Source organism: Drosophila serrata, unplaced genomic scaffold (genome assembly GCF_035046125.1).
Source record: "Drosophila serrata isolate PLE 108 unplaced genomic scaffold, ASM3504612v1 contig_34, whole genome shotgun sequence".
In the NCBI taxonomy this organism is placed as follows: domain Eukaryota; kingdom Metazoa; phylum Arthropoda; class Insecta; order Diptera; family Drosophilidae; genus Drosophila; species Drosophila serrata.
The window spans coordinates 492,161-515,372 of record NW_028256932.1 but is presented as its reverse complement, the minus strand read 5'-3'; the positions used below and the strand labels follow the sequence as shown (position 1 = coordinate 515,372).

At 35.6% G+C, this 23,212-nt stretch overlaps 1 protein-coding gene and 1 pseudogene across 6 annotated transcripts in view; one reads left to right on the top strand and one right to left on the bottom strand.

Annotated features, from left to right (window-relative positions):
* The window catches only part of Nipped-A (Transcription-associated protein Nipped-A), a 321,958-nt gene that overhangs the window by 68,558 nt on the left and 230,188 nt on the right, over positions 1 to 23,212 (top strand). For 4 of the 6 annotated variants that reach the window (XM_086834335.1, XM_086834337.1, XM_086834345.1 and 1 more), the window contains 2 exons: positions 5,343 to 5,509; positions 7,744 to 7,834. In XM_086834335.1, coding sequence (XP_086690461.1) covers positions 5,343 to 5,509; positions 7,744 to 7,834 — 258 coding nt within the window. The remainder of the gene's footprint in view (positions 1 to 5,342; positions 5,510 to 7,743; positions 7,835 to 23,212) is intronic. The other 2 variants (XM_086834349.1, XM_086834352.1) reach the window with 1 other exon arrangement.
* On the bottom strand, positions 8,845 to 9,364 carry LOC110185360 (uncharacterized; annotated as a pseudogene).

Genomic DNA, 23,212 nt, shown 5'->3' with positions numbered 1-23,212 from the left:
CCGATTGCAATCATATATTGAAATGTCGTCAGTTGTTTCATTAGTACATTGTCGATATGTATGCAAAAATTGAAACAGAACGTTTGCTGTTCCTCCGATTGAATCAGAAGAAACTTCGGTCCGAGGAATATATCCATTTGCGGGATGCTGTGATGAATGACCGTAATACAATCAGCGTTGGAAAGCTCACGATTTGCCATCCTCATACATAGGTAGTCAACGCCACATGCAGGAATATGCTCAAGATGCCCAGGCATATGTTCGTTGCTACGGCCGTCCAGACTTATTTATCACCTTCACATGCAATCCAGCTTGGGACGAGATAGTACAGCTGTTATTTCCTGGACAATCATATAGGGATAGGCATGACATCACAGCCCGTGTTTTTAGAAAAAAGCTCAAGTCACTGATGGATTTCATTGTGAAACATGGAGTTTTTGGATCTGTGCGGTGCTGGATGTATTCAGTAGAATGGCAGAAGAGAGGATTGCCGCATGCGCACATACTGATTTGGCTGTATGATAAAATTACTCCAGACGAAATTGACAATGTGATATGCGCTGAGATTCCACGGGCAGAGGTTGATACAGATTTGCATGCAGTTGTCATCAAGAACATGGCCATGTGGTACCCTCAACCGAAGTTCACCATGCATGGTAGACGGGGAGTGTTCCAAGCGATATCCTCGAGCATTTACAGCCAACACCGTAACAGGGGACGATGGATATCCTCTGTATAGGAGACGGTCAACTGAAGATGGAGGGACTTCGGCAATTTTAAACATGAGAATTGGTGATATTGAGGTAGACAATCGTTGGGTGGTTCCATACTCACCACTATTGTCAAAATCATACAAAGCGCACATCAACGTAGAGTATTGCAATTCCGTGAAATCGATTAAATATATCTGCAAGTACGTGAATAAAGGCAGCGATATGGCAGTTTTTGGTGTTCAGGCAGAAAATGGTGACAACAATGCAGTACAAGTTGTCGATGAAATATCTCAATACCAGGCTGGAAGATACATAAGCAGCAACGAGGTTGCATGGAGAATTTGTTCGTTCCCCATTCATGAACGCTATCCAGCTTTAGTTCACTTGGCAGTCCATTTGGAGAATGGTCAACGTATCTATTTCACAGAAAGATATGTGCAAGAAAGAGTCCTGAATCCGCCAGCGACAACTCTGACTGCCTTCTTCACCTTATGCCAGGAAGATGATTTTGCCGGAACATTGACGTATTCAGAAGTGCCCTCTTAACCACAATATGCCACAGAGAAACGTGGCAGGGTACAGCTAGTATATAATAAATTCATAAATATATATATATAATGATAGTCATAACAGAATCTTACCTTTTTCACACGTGTATCTTCGAAAAGAATGCATGGAAATTAACTACTGGCGTTTCAAGTTTGTTAGAATTATTTTATTGGTTAACAAATTTAATTTAATTTAAACATAATACACTTAAGGGTTTATGCAATTCACAGTGTAAAAACAAGAGCTTTTTCTTGAGTACAATCAATAAGTCGGATGGTGTTTGTTTAATTGTGTAAATTTAATTATATATTCATGGTTGTTCCTCTTTACTTCAACTCATCGTGGCAATACAAACATTTTCTAATAGTTATTCTTTTTTTCTTACTTTCTTACATGCCGCTCATTCGTTCATATGAGTTGGCAGTATCAGTATTACAGATGTTATGTTATCTAAATCAAATTGAAATCTCGCGCAACTCAATTGAAAATCTTATAATTGCGTTTTGACTTAACATACCGGCCCCCTTGAAAGTATGCGATTGACTTTCAAGAGACAGGTAGTAAAGCGAGTTTCCGTATGGAGCGGCGGATGACTCCCTTAGCCATGCGTCCGGTGGCTATACACATGATGTTGTCCGCTCCTACAATGGTTCTGACAATGCGACCAAGAAGCCACCATTGTGGGGGAAGATTAACCATGTCGTTGACAGATAGATTTGGAAGATCTGATAGTGCTCGGAGTGCGTCGCCCACAAAGTGACCAGGCGTGAGAGCAGGTAGCTCGTTGGGATCTGACGATATCGGTATTAATTGGTGAGTTCGAATGTTTCAACTTGGCGATTGTGCAACCTCTGGACAGGATATAAGCCGATTTACAGCGGTTTGGAACATGTCTCCAGCGGTAATCCGACGTTATTTCCTGTATTTCTGCAATTCGATTGCGGACAAAGGTAAAGCGTAACATAGCATCCATACGCTCTGATGGAGGCGTCGCAGAAACCATGTATCAGAAGAGTGCAATATCGTGGTATTGTTACAAACCCCAACCACGTAAGTGAAGCAAGCAGGAACATCCAAGCTGTATGAACCAGTGCGGTGGTCATGACGATATAACCGGAACGAGGTTACGTGTGAGTTTATGTGACTACGTCCGAAATTTGTGCTGACTTCTTTTGTCGTTGTGATAAGGGAATTGCGGCCAACTGAGGTAAATTTCGATAAAGCAGCGAATGATGTGGTAACGCACAGGTGTGACATTTCTGCCGTACGATATTGCCCTTGCCAAGTCAAATAATGCATCACTAAGGGCTTTTCGGCAATGCAGGCGACATTATATGACTAAATTTAGAAGTTTTGGGCATCTAAGACTCTTGTGGGACACAAAAAGAGGTAACACTTTGCGTTTTGTAATTCAAATAGTAAAGAAACCTCATAAGGTCAATTTTTACTACCAATAAGAGAATGTTTAACCGAGACCCAAATGCTTATCATGAAGCCAGAATAAATTGCATCCATCAGAAAGTTTTTATTAAAGCTCTTTACTATAAAAAAAGGCTCCAAATTAGTTGCTGTTGACTATGCCTTATACATTTTTGTTGATAATACTGATTACATGTTCAAAAGTATTTGGAATCGCAACAGCAGCGCTAATGTTTTTGGTGAATTGATCGATCGTCCGGGCTGCAAAAACTAATGCACTTGGCGTGCACAATGTTGCCGCAAACCCAATAGCTGATATTTTCGCATATAATACCAGGGAAGCGGGGGAAAGTGAGCGTGGCACTAAGCGAACCTAGAAACGTTTTCATATTGTTTTTCAGCTAACAACGGCAAAATAATGAAAGCATATTAGAAAATGCAATGTAAGAGAAAACAAAATCATATGGGGTTACATACAGTTAGAATTTTTAAAAAATCGATTCTTTTTTTATTTTATTTTCTTAATGTAAATATATTTAAGAATATACACAGAAAGTTTCATTTAGTTCCGGTGAATATTTCCTGGGTTATAAGTAAATTTGAAAAGGCGTTTCAGAGTGCTCTATGTAAATTTCTTCTATGTAAAGTGGATTCCAAAATTGTGTTTTCAAAGTCGGTGACCAACATTTCTCGAAAACGGCTAGACCGATTAGTCTAAAATTTTAACACGACCTTCTTAAATATATTTTTTAGATATTAATCGAAGATTTTTTCTTTCCAATAAATAGTTTATTTTTTATAAACAATTTAAGGCGGAAATTTTGGCGAAATATCGATTTTTTTTTTTCAAAAATAATTTTGACAAAAAAAATTATTTTGCTTATTCCTTCGAATAATTTCTAGATTTGACATAACTCTAACGAAATGTGTTTGGTTTTTTAATTTCGGATGATCTAGTTCCGACATATAGTGGTCACCGCAAAACGTCTTTTTTAAGAGGAGCTCCCGAATAACAGGTGTAACTCTTTTCCACATACATATTTTTCCTAGTTCTAACTCTTAAAATACAGTTAAAAAATACTATAATAAGTGTATAAAGTTTGGGATCAATAAGTTAAAAAGTTTTTTCAGAAAACACTCTGAAAATTGCACTTTTTTTTGGCCCTCTAACTTTCTGTAACCCCTTAAAGGCGACTGTCCTCAGTCCGGGTTGTTTAGGCTTTATCTGCATGTCCGAAAGGAGGCTGTTGTTCATCCGTCTGCTTATGATTTCGTAGGAGTTCTGTGGCCATGCCTATTATTACTACCAGTAGGTTGATTGTAGATTCATAGCTAACAGAAGCTGATATTGTTGCTTTGCTTCTTAGTTTCTCGATCACTTTTGTGTTGTTGTTTAGTTCTTTGACCATTCGAAGTGAGAGAACTTCCTCAAGTTTTGTTTTTTCTCCCATGAGTTGGAAAACTGGAGGTTCTGGTTCGGCTATGTTGATTTCTCCTACCTTGTATGTTACTTCGTCAACAGTAACCGTTTAGTAACAGCATTGTATGATGAAAGAGTCCATCTAGCAAGACTGGCCCATTGAAATCGTTCAGCAGTATGGTGCCTGGCAGTATCTTGTCAAAGTCGGGTATATGCTTATTGTTAATTATCTTACATTCTGGTTCGCTTAGATTTAGTAGTACACTTACGCAAGTATCCTTACTTAAATCTAATAAATTTTCTGAGTTACAAATGGTCTTATTATTTTGGGATTCCCATGGTTCTGTTATTGCAAATAGTTGTTTCTTACATTCTAACAAATGTTAGTGTTTTATATCGTTGATAATTTGGGCTTTCTTCATTGCTTTAATTTTTAGTGTTCTGGAGTTGTCTGATTTTATGGTTGGTAGGCTAATAATGTAAAGGATGTCGTTATCGTTTATTGCTAATTTGCCCTTAGCAAACTCTAGTAATTCTTATTTTCTTTTCTGAAGATATCCTCAATTATTGTGGTTTCAGTGGTTGTAAATACAAATGAATTTACTATGTTTGATTTTGCCCATGTAATTTCGTGTATTATATTATTTTTTTCTTCTTTTATTAATTGTATTTTATATTTTAGGATATTTAATTTCTGTTTTTGAATTTCTTCCGAGCTCTGAGCGACTTTTAGCATTGTATTAGTAACGTTAGTAAGTTGGTTGATTTTTTATTAATTAATCTATTGCTTACTACTTGTGTATTATTATTTTCTAAGTGTTCATTTATCTTGTAGCTGTCCTAATTCGTAAGAAAGATATGGGTGTAACGGGTGAGATGATATAATTTTTTGAAGTGATTCGTCCAATTCCGAAAGTGTTTCTTCGTAGTTCTGTAAGTTAAAAATGTGGATGATTTTAAATGTTCTGTCTTGATTTGCTGCCAGTCCTGTTTCAAGTGAGATGATTTGGGAATTGGAATAATCGAGGACCGTGGTTATATATATATCATATCACATGGATTAATCCCCTTAGGCAATATAACCAAAATTTAATGGCTTGCTGCTTTGCAGTTTAGTTTCGAAAACTAAACTAGTACAATTATTTTCCATTTAATTTTGGGTACTGTTGCTTTTTTTTGTTGTTTCTTTGCTGATATTGTTCCGTTTATTTATAATTAAATATATTTTAACTTCTTTTCAGTATAACCTTCTTCCTCGTGGAATATTATCCCTAAAAGTGTTACAGGAGCTACCAATAATTGTTGTTCTTATGTACCAAATATATAAAAATGCGGTACATCAAGAGGTGTCTGAATTTATTCCGTTAATATTGGCAACTATTAATTTACAACCAACTTTCACACAAAGGTAATTATGAATACCGTATTATTACTTTCAACCGAAATAACCACTACCGGGGCTATCTGAAAATTTGGGTGGTTATAGGAGCTCTACAACATAGAACATAATTTTCATGGAAAGAAGTATATGTGCAGGTTTTAATTTCCATATATTTTCTTGAAAGCTACTCCTACATTTTTTTCAAGTATGCAAGTTTTTCTTATTTTATTCAACTCTTGATTATCATAGCATTAAGTACCTGAGCAAATAAGGATTTTTGCGCAAAGCAAAGCAAAGGATTATGATAAAAAATTTTTCTTTAACCAGGAAAACGTAGGTAAATTTTTTTTATTATTTAAAAAAAAATTAGCAAAATAATGTTGACAATTGAATGCCTCGTGGAACACATTTGTCGTGGTAGGATCAAAGGACTGGCTGATTCTGACAAAATCATTTTGTATGTTGCAGAGATAATAGACTACTATTAAATAACATAAATAGGCATAGAAATTGATACGCTGGATATTGGATGGAATTGTTTAATACCAATTAGAAAAAAATCATAAACCTATGGGGAGTTATTGGGAATTAAATGGAAACATCGAATTCACAAAAGAACTCTTATAAAATACATAAGTGGATTTTCCTGTAGGACAAAACACCGAAACACGCATAAAGTAAAACAAAGGAGTTTTTGCAGCTAAGACAATAAACTCATTGCAATTGCCGGCGCTCAGCCCGCTCCTAAACCCAACAGGCTCGAAATGTGCAAGAAAGAGTCCTGAATCCGCCAGCGACAACTCTGACTGCCTTCTTCACCTTATGCCAGAAAGATGATTTTGCCGGAACCTTGATGTATTCAGAAGTGCCCTCTTATCTACAATATGCCACAGAGAAACGTGGCAGGGTACAGCTAGTATATATATATATATATATATATATATACATTTATTTATGAATTTATTAAGATGTTTTATACCATCAGTAATAAATCAACGATTCATCAACAGTCAAGGCGGTGTTGTTGATGACTAATCGATTATTGGCAATACAAATTAATGATGAATTTAACATGGGCATGTCCTAGGCTGTCATAAACAACAATTCATGAACAATTAATCAATGATTCATCAACAATTCATCAACAAATTCATCAACACTTATCAACGTCTGAGCCATGGTACTGTCGACGACTGCCGACAAGAATACCGTCGTAGATTTGGTAGAAGTCACAGTCGGTGCGTTGATGACTGTTGGTACTGCCCCAGCGGCCAGACTATTAAACATTAAGACGTAGGTTCAATCCCCAGTCAGTCGTATAATATTCTAAAAAAATGTGTGAGTATGGTTGAAAATCTTAAACTACAATTAACAATTTATATATAACAATAGGGCGTTTTCTCATATTATTGTTGATGCTGTTCGTTCTTACGTCGTCCTTTTGGACTATAACCTCAAATACATGATCCACATAATTAACACATTTCAACTTACCACCTTAAAGACAAATGCCTACACTTTTTTTATTTTATTGTTTCCAATTGAAATGTTAGGAAACGACTTCTTGATTTATTGGTTTGTAGTAAATTCTATATATCCGTCTCCTGGCTCTTAGCTATCAAAATCTTTTCTGCCGTTCTTGAGTTATAAGTGGTTTAACAAACACCACTTTCTTTTATATATATAACAAATGAAAATAAATCAGCTTCTAAAAATGACGAAGCTTCTTACATATACATATATATTTTTTTTTACGAATTTTTTTTCTGAATCACCCCGCTCACGCATGAATAAAAGCGAATGCGAACTTTACAAAAACAGGTTCGCATGAAAGTCTAGAAAAATGTGTGAAAATGAGAAATTGTGAATGTTAAGCTGCTAGCAGCTTGCTATAATTTTAAATTAAATCTCAATGCATCTTTCTGATGAATCTAAGCTTCGGATGAGTTAGTATTATAATTAATATTATATAATTATAATATATAATATATGCCTCGTGATACCTCGAAGTTGATGAAAGACAGAAAGTATCGTAAATAATAAACAGTTATTTACAATAATTCTGTAATTTAATCGTATAAAGAATAGCTATCTATACTCTGTCTTATTATGTTAGGCACACCAAATTAAAGTACTGGGTATCTCACAGTTAGGCACATTCACCTGTAGCTTTCTTTTTGCACTTGTGGAAGTTGAAGATGCCAACATCACTTATAAACGTATTTTTAACTTACTTTACTTTTTTCTTTGTCTAATTGCAGAAACTCAACGCAAAAAGAAATATTTGTTGATTTCATGGGTGCACAAATAAAAACATTGTCATTCTTGGCGTACATTGTACGAATATTTCAGGTAAAAAGATATATATATTTTTTTTTATTTCTCTATAAATATATATAACTTGAAGAACAAGTCCGGCGTGACTGTCGCACTGCTAGAACGTGAATACACTTTTTACCAGTATAAATCAAAATTATAGATAAATATTAATAATTAGTATAATATGAATTAAATCTTTAAAAAAAAGTAATGTCTAATTTCTTCACTTTCACCTATAATAACTAAATGGTGATTTTTAGCAACTTTCTTTTTGCAGCCCTAGTTTTTATACCCTTGCAGATTGAAATTCGATCAGTAGGAATTAATATAATGTAAAATATATGTAGAGTTTGTATTATAATATTTATTTATATGTATATGTATGCTGAGATTAATATATATAAGAACTTAAACGACTTTAACAACTTTTAAACGACTTCCGAAAAATGCGACTGCTTCTGTTTAATACTTTTTCGCAACTGATCCACGCTCCCTTTGCTCTCTCGATCGCTCAAACGCCATTCACAACGAAACCCCTAGGTATTCGTTGTCCGCCAGTTCCTCACTTCTTTACATATATATATTTAAACCTAAGAGACTAGTTTCCGCATAATAGGACAGACGGATATGACTAGATCGACTCGGCTGTTGATGCTGATCTAGAATGTATTTACTTCATAGGGTCTGATATATCTTTTTCAATGCTCCTGACTAACTTCTGACTAACATTATAATACCCTGCAAAGGTATAAAAATATACTGTGAAAGGTGCTAACTCACTTGAGGTCAAGTAATTCGACGCCATACAATATGCTAAAAGCTCATAAAGATCACACCTAGATCACACATCTAGAACCCTTTAAAGAAAAAATAACAGGTCGCTTAACATGTACAACTTTAATAATTTATGTAAAAAAATCGGGAAAATGGTTTCAGTTTGGTAAAGCCTTACAGAGACGAGTGAAAATTCGAAAATCCGTACATTATACATTTATTATATATTAATTAAAAAAATTAAATAAAACTGACAGGACAAAAACAAATTAAAAGAATTATTTGGCCAGCTGAATGATTTGCATGGCTACTTTAATCTCTCGGGCTCCGCGAACGCCCAGCGCAGCTGGATTCTCCAGAGTCATATGGAGGAGCACCTCGAGGTCAATCTCGTGGCGGGTGAACAGCTCCGTGAGATGCTCATTGCCTTTGGCAGAGATCTCACGCGAGGGCTCAGCGAGGGCTCCACCGTGGAGCCGTGCTTAAAGCGCTGATGAATGCGACTCTGGACTGTGTCCTCCTCATTTACTTAGCTTGGCTTCTGTATCACCCGAAATTCTGGCATCACCCGAAATTCTGGGTTCACCCGGACTTCTGGCTTCACCCGGCTCTCCTGCATTGTTTTGGATCAACCGGAATAGACCTTTCCCCAAGGAGGGTGCTTTGACTTGAGGGCGAAAACCCGGATCGCGTGCGCATAAATGCCTGCGTTGGCTGACGGCGATTTCCTGTTAAACCTGTTGTGGACGTGGCTAGTCGACTTCCTGGCACCTGAAGATGATGATGATGTAAAAAAAGACATTACAAATTAATTTTTAATTTGACACAGCCGTTGCTTTTATTATGTTTGAGATATGGAATTCATGAATTCCTGAATACTTGAAATCAAAAAGCATAGGTTAATGCGACACCCGCGAAAACATGATGTCATATATAGTATTCATAAAAGTCTTCATTCGTGTGTTCCCGAGTTCTTACAATGGGGCCAACATGTTCTACTCTGGATGGGCCCCATAAAGGTAGTGCTCGCGTACAAATTTCGTGTTCGTCGAGCCGCTCGAACGAAATAGAAATCATTCTATCTTGCTTGTGTTCGCAACAACATGCTCGACAATGATTGGCAACGGTGGCACGAACATCATTAAACTTAAATGGCTCGAAATGCAAGCTAATGACATTCTCCTGTGTCGTCCCTAAGCTTGCTACTTACACGCTGAACTGCTGCCCTTTGGAAAGAATGATGATGATTTGGGCGTCCGCTTGGGCCAAAAACTTGACTTTATTGATCATATTTCGTCTATGGGGTGTGCTTGGATTTATTAAACGGTGGTCGAAGGAATTCAATGACCCCTATGTTACTAAATCCTGATATACTTCTTTAGTTCATCCTATCTTAGAATATGGATGCTGCGTTTGGAGCCCTCAGTACGGCGTCCATAGTAAACGCATTGAGTCGGTTCGAAAGAACTTTTTACTTCTATGCGGTTTAAATTGGGATGCAAACCAAAGATTACCTTCCTACTCTAATAGACTCCTATTAATAAACTTAACGATGCTAGGTACACCCTTTATTTTTAACCCTATCCATGGTGATGTGGAAAGTGCTGACTTGTTGAGTCAGCTTAATTTCCACGTACCATGTAGAACTACTAGATCCTGTAACCCATTAGTGTTGCGCCACTGTAGATCCTCTTTGAACTGCATGAACCTTTTAGAGTGTTATGTGCAAATTATAATGATTTGTACACACTAATCTTTAACGTAGATACCCTTCCCAAATTAAAATCTTTAATACTAACGCACTTAGTAAACATGAAAGCTAACAACCTGGCAGCACGGCAGTGGTCAATTTCCTTGTATTCTGTCTTACATTTTCCATCGCGCCTACTAACACCTAACGCAAACAGGCACGTGAAAATGTCTCGATCGTTCTTATGGGAGCTGTATGATATAGCAGTCCTATTTTCATAAAATTTTACACAAAATTGTAGAATATAAAAAAAGGGTATATCTAAAATTCATTCAAATTCTGTTGAAAATTGAAAATGTTATAATTCTTTTTGTAAACAATTTCCGATCATTCCTATGGCAGCTATATGATATAGTCGTCCGATTTGTCCCGTTCCAACACTTTGTAGTTAGTCTTCTATATGCTATCACTCGTATATTTTTCGGAACCGTCCAAATCGGACGACTGTATCATATAGCCGCAATTGGAACGATCGGAAATTTTAAAGAACAAAATTTTTAACGTCCAGTTTTCAACAGATATTCATCAAATATTTTGTATAGCCATCATATGTTAATCTAGAATTTTGTGTAAAATTTTATGAAAATCGGACTACTGTATCATATAGCTGCCATACAAACGATCATTGAAAATAGAGAAATAGAGAAAAATGCAAAACGGTGAATGTAGAATTGTAAATATAAAATGTATAGATGAAATAAACGATATCAGGCATTAGTTTATTGTTTTTTTTTATAATGAATAATATAGTGACATATTCATCTTCCGACACCCCAGCCTTCTTACTTAATTACACAGCACTTGATATTTAAGAAATTCTACCCAAGCCTTTAACGAAAACATAAAAAGTCACAGCATTTGATATTTAAGAAATTCTACCCAAGCACTTAACGTAAACATAAACAGTCACAGCACTTTGCAGCGTTTTGATACAAACAAAAGACCCAGCTCAATATTGTAAACAAAGATTGGTGGCTGATGCAATGAGAGCATAATTCTCGAAATTATTCAGTGCCGCCAAGGCTTCATACAGAATTGTAAGAAACTTAGATTTCAGTCTGAAACGAATATCCATTGTGAACAGAATAAAAATCTTGTGAAATAAAAACCCAAATAATTTTATTCAAACGAGAAATTTGTTAATGGCGCAGCCGGTAGGATACGTTTAAATCGTTGCAAACAGTTACGGCTTACAGATCAATTAAACGGAATTTATTTTAAATTCTGATCTGCAGTGGTATTGCCCACAGTAAGAAATTGACTAATTAGTTTGTGCACAATCAGTGTTTGGAGTATTGAGTGTTACAAAAATTTAACATTTGGTACAATTAAATCCAATCCAATATTTAAATCGTATCCGCAAAAGAAGCTTACGTGTCAACAAAAGTTCAATCGACGTATAAATCCGATTCGGTCGTCGTAACAAACAATGAATTTGCGATCGTAAACAAAATAAACACAAAATAAAATGGAACCACCACAAGCAAACAATATTGCTATTCCAATAGCTACACCAAGTGTACTAAATGACCTAATCTTAAATCAACTTTTACAACAAATTCGAAATGTGCCACAATTTGAAGGCGTGCCTAATACCTTAGCTCCATTTGTCAGAAGAATCGACTATTTGTTGCAACTATATGCCACGTCTAATGACCGACAACAAAATATCATCTTTGGGGCAATTGAGCTCCAAATTTCCGGGAATGCCCAGAACTTACTACAGATGCTACACATCAACACTTGGACCAATCCCAGACAGGCCCTAATCTCTGAATATAAGACGCAGATACCAGTTGAGGAACTGCTTAGAAGAATCTACAACACCAACTTCCAAGGCAATCTTCGTTAGTTTTGCAACGAAATTGAAGCCCGAATCCTGATTAATAGCAATAAGTTAGAATTAGAGGGAAATCTTGAGAATTCTAGATTATACACAAATGCAATGAATAATACAGTAAAGAGTCTTATTCAAAGAAAACTACCAGATAGGCTATTTATGTCACTGGCTAGATACGATATTTCAACCATTTTAAAATTAAAACAAGCGGCCCAAATGGAAGGCTTTTATGAAGAATACATAATGATTTTAATAAGAGTGGAAATTCCAAGAATAAACCCCAAAAATTTAACAACAAATATACTAATAATGGACGTAATACCCACCCACAAAATACTTACCATTACAATCCTTATTTTCAACAACCACAAAATATAAATTTTAATACATACAATCGAAATCAGTCTCAGAATCAATCTCAGCAATAGTCAAACAGACAGTTTAATGCAATGCTTTCGACCAAAATAGGAAATTGTACCAAGGGTTTAACCAAAATTTTCAAGAAACACAAAGAAATAATCCACTTAATTATAATCATAACAGTAATATACTAAACCAACCTTACAAACGTGTACGGGAAAGTAGCGATTCACAAAAAATGATGGAAATTATCAACAAATAGAAAACAATGACCAGTTCTACTATGAACAACGTAGTTTTAATAACAATAGCGAGTATCAAAATACTCAACAAAAGGAACCAATGTTACATGAAAATTTTCCAATGGGAGCCTCGGAACAAATCAATACATAGAAATCATGATTAATAATCGACTATACAGGTGTTTAGTTGACACGGGGTCCTCAATAAATTTAATGAGGGAACATTTTTTTTTATTTACCAACTTCAGTAAAACAAATTTCTGTAAGAACTATGGAAGGTGTTACAAAATTAAAGAAGCATATATCTATTGCACCAAATAATCTTTTTAGACAAGATCTGGTATTCTATATACATGACTTTTCACCCCGCTATGACATGCTTTTAGGTAGAAACCTGTTATTGGTAAACAATGCCATTATCGATTATTCCTTGAGAACAGTATTAATAAATAAAAAAACATTTAAAATTAGAGAATTTTCGAGGGATCCAAATGCAGAAAAAACATGGAAGCATTTTTAAAACCAGAAAACTATACAGAAGAAATTAATTACGCAATAAAAAATGAGATAGAAGGGGGACAGGAATATCGACTCATTTAAATATCATATCATTTAAACAAAGAAGAAAAAAAAACTACTTAATTTACTAAAAAGTTTCAATGACATTCAATATCGTAAAGGTGACAATTTGACTTTCACGAGTGTCGTTAAGCATGAAATTAATACACAACACGAAAACCCAATTTACAGAAAACCATATGGTCACTCTTTTGCTTTCGAACAGGAAGTTGAGAAACAAATAAAAGAGATGTTGGATCAGAAAATTATTCGGCACAGCCAATCACCCTACAGTAGTCCATTGTGGATTGTACCAAAAAAGGCTGATGCCACATGTATAATGAAGTTTAGAAACGTAATCGGCTATAGAGGACTAAATGAGATAGCAATAAACGATAGATTTCCCATCCCTAATATGGATGAAATACTCGGCCAACTAGGAAGTTGCCAATATTTTACAACAATTGATTTAGCCAAAGGCTTTCATCAAATTGAATTGTACGAGAAATCCATAAAAAAGACCGCACTTTCGACTAAATATGGTAATTTTGAGTACACACTGTTTAGATGAGGCCCACTGTGCCACGCGCGCCTCCCTTGCTCTCGCGCTCCGACTCTCGGGTCTAAGTTGCCGACCGTCGGCGATCTCCCGCGCTCGTTTTGGGATAGCAAAGCGGCCGGGAGCTCGGTTTAGTTAAAGCTAGTCTTTAGTCTTATGTATGCAGCAAAATAAAGCTGACGATTTTGAATTGCCCACGACGCCCCCGCCTTTACTCTTAGACTTCGCTCGCGACGTGGGAATTTTCATTGGGCTACAATTTTCCAGGATCTTCCGGCAGGACGCCCCCTACACACACACATATGCCGTTCGGATTGAAAAATGCCCCAGCAACATTCCAAAGATGTTTGAATCACATACTTAAAGATTTAATAAATAATCATTGTTTAGTATATCTCGACAATATCATAATATTTTCTGCGTCACTTGACGAACAATTAAACTCTTTAAGGAAAGTATTTAAAAAATTAAGAGAGTCAAATCTTAAACTACAATTGAATAAATGCGAATTTATGAGAAGAGAGGCAGTTTTTCTTGGTCACAAAATTGGACTAGATGGTGTCAAACCAAATTCAGACAAGGTCCAGGCTATAGTAAAATTTCCCATTCCAAAAACACAAAAGGAAATAAAATCATTTCTTGGCGTTTGTGGCTACTAGCGAAAATTCATTCCCCAATTTGCTAATATAGCAAAACCAATGACACAGTTTTTGAAAAAAAGAGCTAAAATAGAGCTAAAAAGAGCTACTTAAAAGCATTCAATAAATTAAAATAATTAATAATTAATGATCCTATACTTATTTGCCCAGATTTCAATAAAAAGTTTCAACTAACTACTGACGCTAGCTATGTTGCTTTAGGAGCAGTGCTTTCTCAAGAAAACAAACCCATTAGTTATATTAGCCGCACATTAAATGAACACGAAGAAAACTACAGCACAATTGAAAAGAGTTATTGGCCATAGTATGGGCAACAAAGGTGTTGAGGCCCTACCTGTACGGACGAAAATTTGAGATATTAAATTATCATAAACCATTGGTTTGGCTCAGCAACATTAAAGAACCCAATATGAAGGTGCAAAGGTGAAAAATAAAATTGTGTGAGTTTGACTTTGACATAAAATACTTGGAGGGAAATTTGAATTGAAATTTGAATTGAACGCCTTGTCTAGAGTTCGAATTGAGGAAAATTATTATGAGGATAGTAGTACACAAGTTACAGTGCACAGCGCTGGAGGATATTGGTAATTTAATACCGCTAACAGAAAAAACTCTTAATTATTTTAAAAGACAGGTCGAAATGATTAGGAGTGACACAGAAAGTGTGGATACCACACACTATTTCAAAAAGGAAATAATAAAAAAAAATATAATAGCTTGAACAATGAAAAAGCCAGACAAATATTGATAGATCACTTTTGTGTAAAATCAAGCACATTGTATATTGAAAATGAGGCAGACTTCGAAATAATTCAAAGGGCATTCCAAGAAATTGTTAATTAAAAAAAACTCAATTATTAAGAACTAATATAAAACTAAGAAACATTGAAAGTTACGCAGAATTCAAGGAAGTTATTTTAAGCAACCATTGAAAATTTCTATATTTAAGAATCGAGAAAATGGTCAGGCTTTTCAAAGAAACCTATTACTAAACAGATTTTCAAAAACCTATTCAAAACATAATTGACGAATGTGATGTTTGTAATCCTACCAAGATCGAGCACAGAGATACATCACACACATAGAACATTACATCAGAAGTGGACCTGTACTCAAAATTTGCTGGTGCAGTTGAATTAGATGGTAAGGATTGGATGAAAGTCCGAAGAGGACTCATCCGAATATTTAATAATATGGAAAAACCAATAATACTAAGAACTGATAGAACACTACAAAACTAACTTCCAAAAACAAAAAAAATTCAATCAAAGAAAATACTTGCAGGAGGATTGAAATCAAAAATAGGCTCGTTAAGTCTCGTATTTTTGATACTATTGACATCAGCGCTGTCTTACATTTAATTTAACTAAAACTATAGATACATACGATAAATTACTACAAAAAGCAGGTAACTTTCGTGAAATAATTCAAATCCAATATTTAATTGAAAAATTACAAAGATAAATGAATGAAATTGGAATAGTCCGAAGAAACAAACGAGGTTTGATTTACTTTGTAGGAACAATGTATAAGTACTTATTTGGAACCCTAGACAATAATGACAAAGAAGAACTTGAACAACAAATAAATTCAATAGCCCAAAATAGTGTCCAGATAAATGAACTCATCACGTAATTGAAACAATTAACCAGGGCATGGAAATTATAAACAGAGGACTGGACTAGTAAATACAGAGATAGCTAAACTACTTGAATTACTAGTGTTCGATTTGGAACATTTTACAGAGGACATAGAAGATTTGGAAATAAGTATGGAAATGAGTAGACTAGTTCTCTTTAATCCAAAACTGCTGAAACACGACCACCTTCTAAACGTGAATCCAGAAAAACTTTTGGGAATAAAAACGTCAACTTGGCTTAGGTCAGATATAAATGAAATTTTAATAATATGCCACATTCCAAAAGAAATAATTAAAACACCGCTGTATAAGGTAGTGCCCTATCCCGATCAGAATCACAATGTTTTACAAGACGAAACACAGTATAAGTACTATTTGCATAAAAATGAACTATACAATAAGGATACAAAACAACTAACTACTAATCCATGCTTATTAGGCATCATTAAACAAGCTAACACTAGCTGTAGGTATACTAAAACACATTCAACTACACAAACTAATTACATTGAACCAAATATAATAATAACTTGGAATTTACCGAGAACTACTCTAAATCAGAACTGCATGAAAGACAATATTATAATTGAGGGAAACAATCTATTAAGATTTCACAACTGTTCTGTAATTTTGAGTGAAATATCAGTATCTAGTACAAGCCTAAAATACGCACAAAATGTTTACGTAAGCAATAATGTCACAAAATAATAACCTTTATCGTATATTGAAACGAAAGATATTTTTTTTGAACACAACCATGAACACAGAGTTTACAAAATAACAGTTGTTATAACATGTTCAATTTTAATTTTAAGTATAATAACAATTTTAATGTGTAAATTTAAGAATTCACCCAAAACAATAATTGTAAGATACTTGAAACGAAAAGAAAACATTGTAACAAAAGAAAAACAACCAGAATAACAACTACAACTATCACAACTATACCCTGTGCTGTCATGAGGACATGACTTTATCTCAGAGCTCGCAAATAACTGTCGACCGTTTCTCGTTGTCTGCAAATAAGTGTCTTTTCCTGACACTTTACGAAAAAACTCAGAGAGCAACCGAAATAAGGGTGCTTAAATGAGCTCGCTCGCGCTCAGAGCGAAACCGTTTTTTTAATTCTGTTTTGTTCTGGTTGTTCCAAGACCGTTTTGTCGTGTTCAGTGAAGCAAAAAGTCTTTTGCATATGTATTGGTATACACTCACACGCATAGGCAAGCAAGTCGTTAAGCGTCTGTATTGTGATCGTGAATTGAGTGTGTGTGAGTAAATGCAAAGACCGTTTGCGTTGAGTTTTTCGGTCAATCGGTCTTTTGCTGACTCTCATTGTGCGAGCGTTTCTCGTTTCGCTCTTTAGGCAATGCTCATTGAAAGAGCGACACACAAAGAGCTCAACGAAAAACGTTCAACAGAAAACATAAAAGAATACAGCAAGAGCGAGAGCGAGAGAGTATGAACTTTTTCGGTTGTGCTCGCAACGAGAGCGCAAGAAAAAAATCGGTCGACAGTTATTTGCGAGCTCTGCTTTATCTTAAGCGGGGAGGAGTGACATATTCATCTTCCGACACCCCAGCCTCCTTACTTAATTACACAGTACTTGATATTTAAGAAATTCTACCCAAGCCTTTAATGAAACATAAACAGTCACAGCACTTTGCAGCGCTTTGATACAAACAAAAGACCCAGCTCAATATTGTAAACAAAGATTGGTGGCTGATGCAATGAGAGCATAATTCTCGAAATTATTCAGTGCCGCCCAGACTTCATACAGAATTGTAAAAAACTTAGATTTCAGTCTGAAACGAATATCCATTATGAACAGAATAAAAATCTTGTGAAATAAAAACCCAAATAATTTTATTCAAACGAGAAACTTGTTAATATATAATATATATTACTCTAATTCCTAGTTATCAAATTTCAATCTGCAAGGGTATATTCACTTCGGCGTGTCGAAGTTTGCTCCTTTCTTGTTATAACGTTTATTTATCAAATAATTATTTATGTCCCCTAAGCTAAGCCTAAGGCCAAGGTTATTACAATGATAATATTTAATTATTTAAGCACAGCTAAGGCTGTGAAGTACAAATTTAACACTAACTTAAGGGGTAGACCACCCTGATCGCCTGAAAATTGGATGGTTTTAAAAAAAAAAATTTTTTGACAAAGTTTTTTGATTGGAATATAAAAGTAAATATGTTGAACTGAAAAATATTTTTTGGAAGAAAAAAATATTTACAAGTGGCCAAGATTTTATTTATTTATTTATTTATTTATGCTAACAGATAGTTAAAAACTAGGAGCTAACTTATATTCTAGAGTTATAGCAACTAAGGCCTTCAGCTCGCTGGTTGTTATTTACAGAACTTATGTACATGTAGCTTACTGCTATAATAGTTTACTTGTATTTACAAAAATAATTTTAGTGCTTACTGCTGAATTATTTTTTTAAAATTTTTTTTTATTTAATTTAATTATTATTTGTATTATTTTATTTTTCATGTGTTTTATATGTTGTAGAGGATTTGGCAGCTATCGAGGTATTTGAGGATGTTTTTGGAGTTTGGGTTAGATGGGTTTGCTATCATAGTGAAAGGGTTAGGGCTGTGGAGGAATTTGGATCGTTGATTGGCAAGGGCGGGGCAAGTGTTTATAATGTGACGGAGGGTAATTTGTGCATTGTTGCAGAATGGGCAGAGGCTGTTTTTGGTTCTGTCGAGGTAGTGGGCGTTTGTTAGGTATGTGTGGCCAAGTCTGAGTCGGGTGATCATTATTTGTTCTCTTCTGTTAAGGGAAGAGTTATTGAAAGGGAGGTTGGTTGTTGATAATTTGTTTATTTCTAGGTACCAGTCTGAAACGTGTAGTTGAGTTTGTTTCTCTCGGAGCAGGATTTTAAAATAGTGAGCTATGGCTTTAGTGTTATGGTTAGGTGTGTGGATAAGGGGGACTTTGGCAGCAAGTTTAGCAGTTTTGTCGGCGTTTTCATTGCCCAGTATTCCAACGTGGCCAGGTACCAAGATATTTTTTATTTTTGAAAAGAATTGGATGATCATGTTTCTGATTAAGGCTGGGTAGGATGAGTTGTTGTTTTGGTTAGTGATAGCGGAGATTGAGGAGAGCAAGTCAGAGCATATGGCATATTTGCCTGGAAGTTTGGTGTAGATTGAGATGGCTTCATGGATTGCTATAATTTCGCTCGAAACTACTGAGGAGTGGGCCGGAGGGAGACCGACTTTAATGGTTTTGTTTTCGGTGATTACACTGTATGTTGTAATTCCGTTGGCTTTAGAGCCGTCTGTGTAAATGAAGTTATGATTGGGAAGGGAGGATTTGAGAGTATGGAAAAGTTGTTGGGAAACTATAGGAGGGGTAGTGTTTTTGTTGAAATTTGCAAGAGAGATGTTGGTGGCTTTGAGGATGTTTTGCATGTTAAATTTATTGCAGGTTTTTTTTTCTTAGTAGGAAGGTAGGGGATGGAGTGTGTTTTACATATTTTTATTATCTGGTCTATAGTACGGGGGGTACCTGAAGGTTTTATTAGAGGGTTTGATGAGAGATTTTCGCGGGGTATCTAAGGCTTGGATTAGAATTTTCGAGAGTTTGCCGGTAAGATAATCTTTCTTGAGTTCTATTGGGTTGATGCCGGCTTCAACTAGTAGGTTGTTTGTGGGTGTAGTGCGGTATGCTCCCAGAGCTGATCTAATTGCTGAGTTAAAGGTGGTTTTTAGGCGGTTGAGTTGGGATTTTGGGGCGTGTCCGTATATGGGGAGGCAGAAGTCTATTTTTGAAACTATGATTGATTTGACAATATGGATTAGGGTTGATGTGTTGGTATTATATTTGTGGGAGGAGAGATGTTTGATAATGCCCAGAGGTTTAGTGAGTGCTAATTTTGTATTGTTAATGTGAGAGGACCAATTGTATCTGTGGTTGATAGTAAGGCGTAAGATTTTAAGGGTGTTGGTGCTTGGGATAATTGTTTCTCCGAGTTGATTTTGGCTTTGCAGTTGTGTTTGCGGCAGATGTGGAGGATTTTGCATTTGTCTACTGAGATGATTGAGCCAGAGTGAGAGCACCATTCGTTTATGCGGTTGAAAGTGGTTGAAAGGTCGGTTGAAGGGTTTTTATGTTTATTGTGTTGTATAATGAGATGAAAATCGTCGGCGTAGGCACAAAATTTGATTTCTTTAGATAAAGAAATGAGGTTGGAAAGTGAATTGTAGGCTATTAGGAATAGTATAACTGAGATTGGTGAGCCTTGTGGGATGCCGTTGTTTAGGGGGAATGAATTGGAGAGGCATTTTCCTGATTTAACTATAATTTTCCTATTTGTCATGAAGTTTTTTACGTAATTGATCGTCTTCGGACCTATTTTCCAATTTTGTAGTTGGTGTATTATTGTGTGGATGCCTATTCTATCAAATGCTTTGTAAAAATCTAGGGATATGATTGATAGGTGCTTTTTGAGGGCTAGGGATCTGTAGGCTAGGTGGTCTACGTAGAGTAGACTAGTACATACTTGCCTCTTTTGAAGCCGAATTGGCTATTGTGAATGAGATCGCCGCATAGTCTTTTTATGTTTTCCCACGTTTTTGTGGGGTCAGAGAATTGGTTGATGCTTTATGTGAATTTTAAAATGGATGTTTTCTTTGCTAGTCTTACTGCTCTTTTAAGTTTGGCATTCGCTTTCTTGTATTCTATGTTATTGTCTGTGTTAATTTCCCTTTTTAATTTATTTCATTTATTGGATTTAATTTTTTTTAGAAGAGTTAACTCTTTGTTCCACCAGGGGACCGTGCGATTGAGGGAAAAGGTAGTGTTTTGAGGGATTGAAAAGTGGGCGCTTTCAAATATAATTTTTTTTAATAGTTGGCTTTAGAACTGGGTTGGGATGAGTAGTTAAGGTTGTGTGCAATTTTCCTGAAGAGATCCCAGTCTGCGGATTGAAGATTAAATTATGGTTTAGAAATAAAGGTGATGGAGATAGGGTTGTTAAACATAGATATGAGTATAGGGAAGTGGTCACTTCTATAGAGGTCGTCCAGTACTTTCCAGTGGATTTCTGGAGCAATGTAGGCTGAGGCAAAAGTTAGGTCTATGTGTGTGAAGGTCTTATGGGTGGAAAAATGTGTGGGGGATTTGTCATTGAGGAGTATATAGTCGGATCTGTCTAAGTATTCGGCAATAATTTTACATCTACTATTATGTTTGGGTGAACCCCAGTAGGGGTGCCAACTGTTGAAGTCTCCCAACACCAGTGTGTCGGCGTTTTGTGGGTTGAGGACATTCTCTAGATTTCTTACGTTAAATGTCTTGGAAGGGGATATATATGCAGATATTATGTTAAATTTGATTTTCGAGTGAATTTTTGCTCCAACTGCGTCGAAGTCCGTGTCTAGCGGGGTATGGTTTTGGGAGATAGAATTGTGGATTAGGAGGGCAGAACCGCCTAAGCTGTTATTGTTGCTGACGCTGGTGTAGAGTGTGTAATTGATGGGGGTGGGGAGTGAGGAGAGATTTGATAGGTGGGTTTCTTGAAGGGCTAAGATGTGTGGGCTTTGTGCCTTGATTAGCATTTGTAGTTCTGTGTAGTTGTTTCTATAGCCGTGTATGTTCCATTGTATGATTTTAAGCATGTTCGTTAGATGTCAAGGTGTGTTTATAGATATAAATTATAGCTAGAAGTTATATATTGTGTTTAAATTGATTACTGATCTGAGGTTATAGATTCTAAGGCGGAAAGTGATTTTAGTTTAGACCTAGTTATTATTGTGTTTTGTTTGGATTTGAGGAGACGTTTAGTTCTATTAGATGTGTTTAGGTGGATAATTTTTGTAGATTTTTTCTTTGTGGTATCGGCTTGGGAGGTGCTGGGTGTATCCGATTCTGCTGACAGGTTCGTCTGAGGTGAGGTTGGATGCGATGGGTGGGTCAAATTCGTTGGAACTGAAGCTTACTGTTTTCCTGTTTGTTGACGGTTGTGATTTTGTTGAGTTGTGTTTTGTTGTTGTGGAGTAAAGTGAGCCGTCGTGGTGTCGTTTGGTGTAGATGGACCAGGCTGTCCTGGTATCAACTTTTTCCAGTGTTTTGTGGCCAAGATATATCGAATCAAATAAGGCACTTTTTTAGGGAATGGTCGTTTGGAGCAAATGAGAGCACTGAAGAAAAACAATTTGTTTTGTTATACGAAATTTTTGTTTTAAACATTTTTTAACTAAAAAAAACATCGAAAAATCCTACGTCATAAATTTAAAGAGAATCGGTCCAGCAGTTTTTGAGAAATCATGTACACCGTTTTTAAAAATGTAGTTTTGAAAAAAAAACGTAAAATAAGATAAAGAATGCACACCAAGGTTTACCGGCAGCGCTCACTTCTAATGGCTGTAATATCCATAAGCTGTGGGATAATTTTAAGCCCAATGTCCTAAAATTACCGTAAGACTATTGGCTTCAAAATTATTAAAAAAAAAAAAGATTACCCCCTTTAGGGGTTACATACAGTTAGAGGGCAAAAAAAGGTTACATTTTCAGATTGTTTTCTGAAAAAACTTTTTAACTTATTGATCCCAAAATTTATACACATATTAAAGTATCTTTCAACTGTATTTTAAGGGGTTAGAACTAGTAAAAATATTTATTTGGAAAAGAGTTACACCTGATCTCCGGGAGCTCCTCTTAAAAAGACGTTTTGCGGTGACCACTATATGTTGGAAATTTTTTTTTTTGAAATTTGAAAGCTGGAATCGTTTGCCCATCGTTTGCCCATGTTTGCCCACCTTTTACTTTTTTTTGCCCACGTCCAGTTTTGAAAATATTCGACTTTGAAAATTTTCATCATTTTTCGAAATACCAACAGTTGACTTTTTTCAAAATTTTTTTTTTGAAATCGCAATAACATCGTTTGCCCACGTTTGCCCACCCTTTAGAATTTTGAAAAAACTTCAAGTTTAGAAAATTTTCAAAATTGTACTGGGAAATTTTGAATTTTAAAATTTTGAAAACTGGAATCGTTTGCCCATTCGTT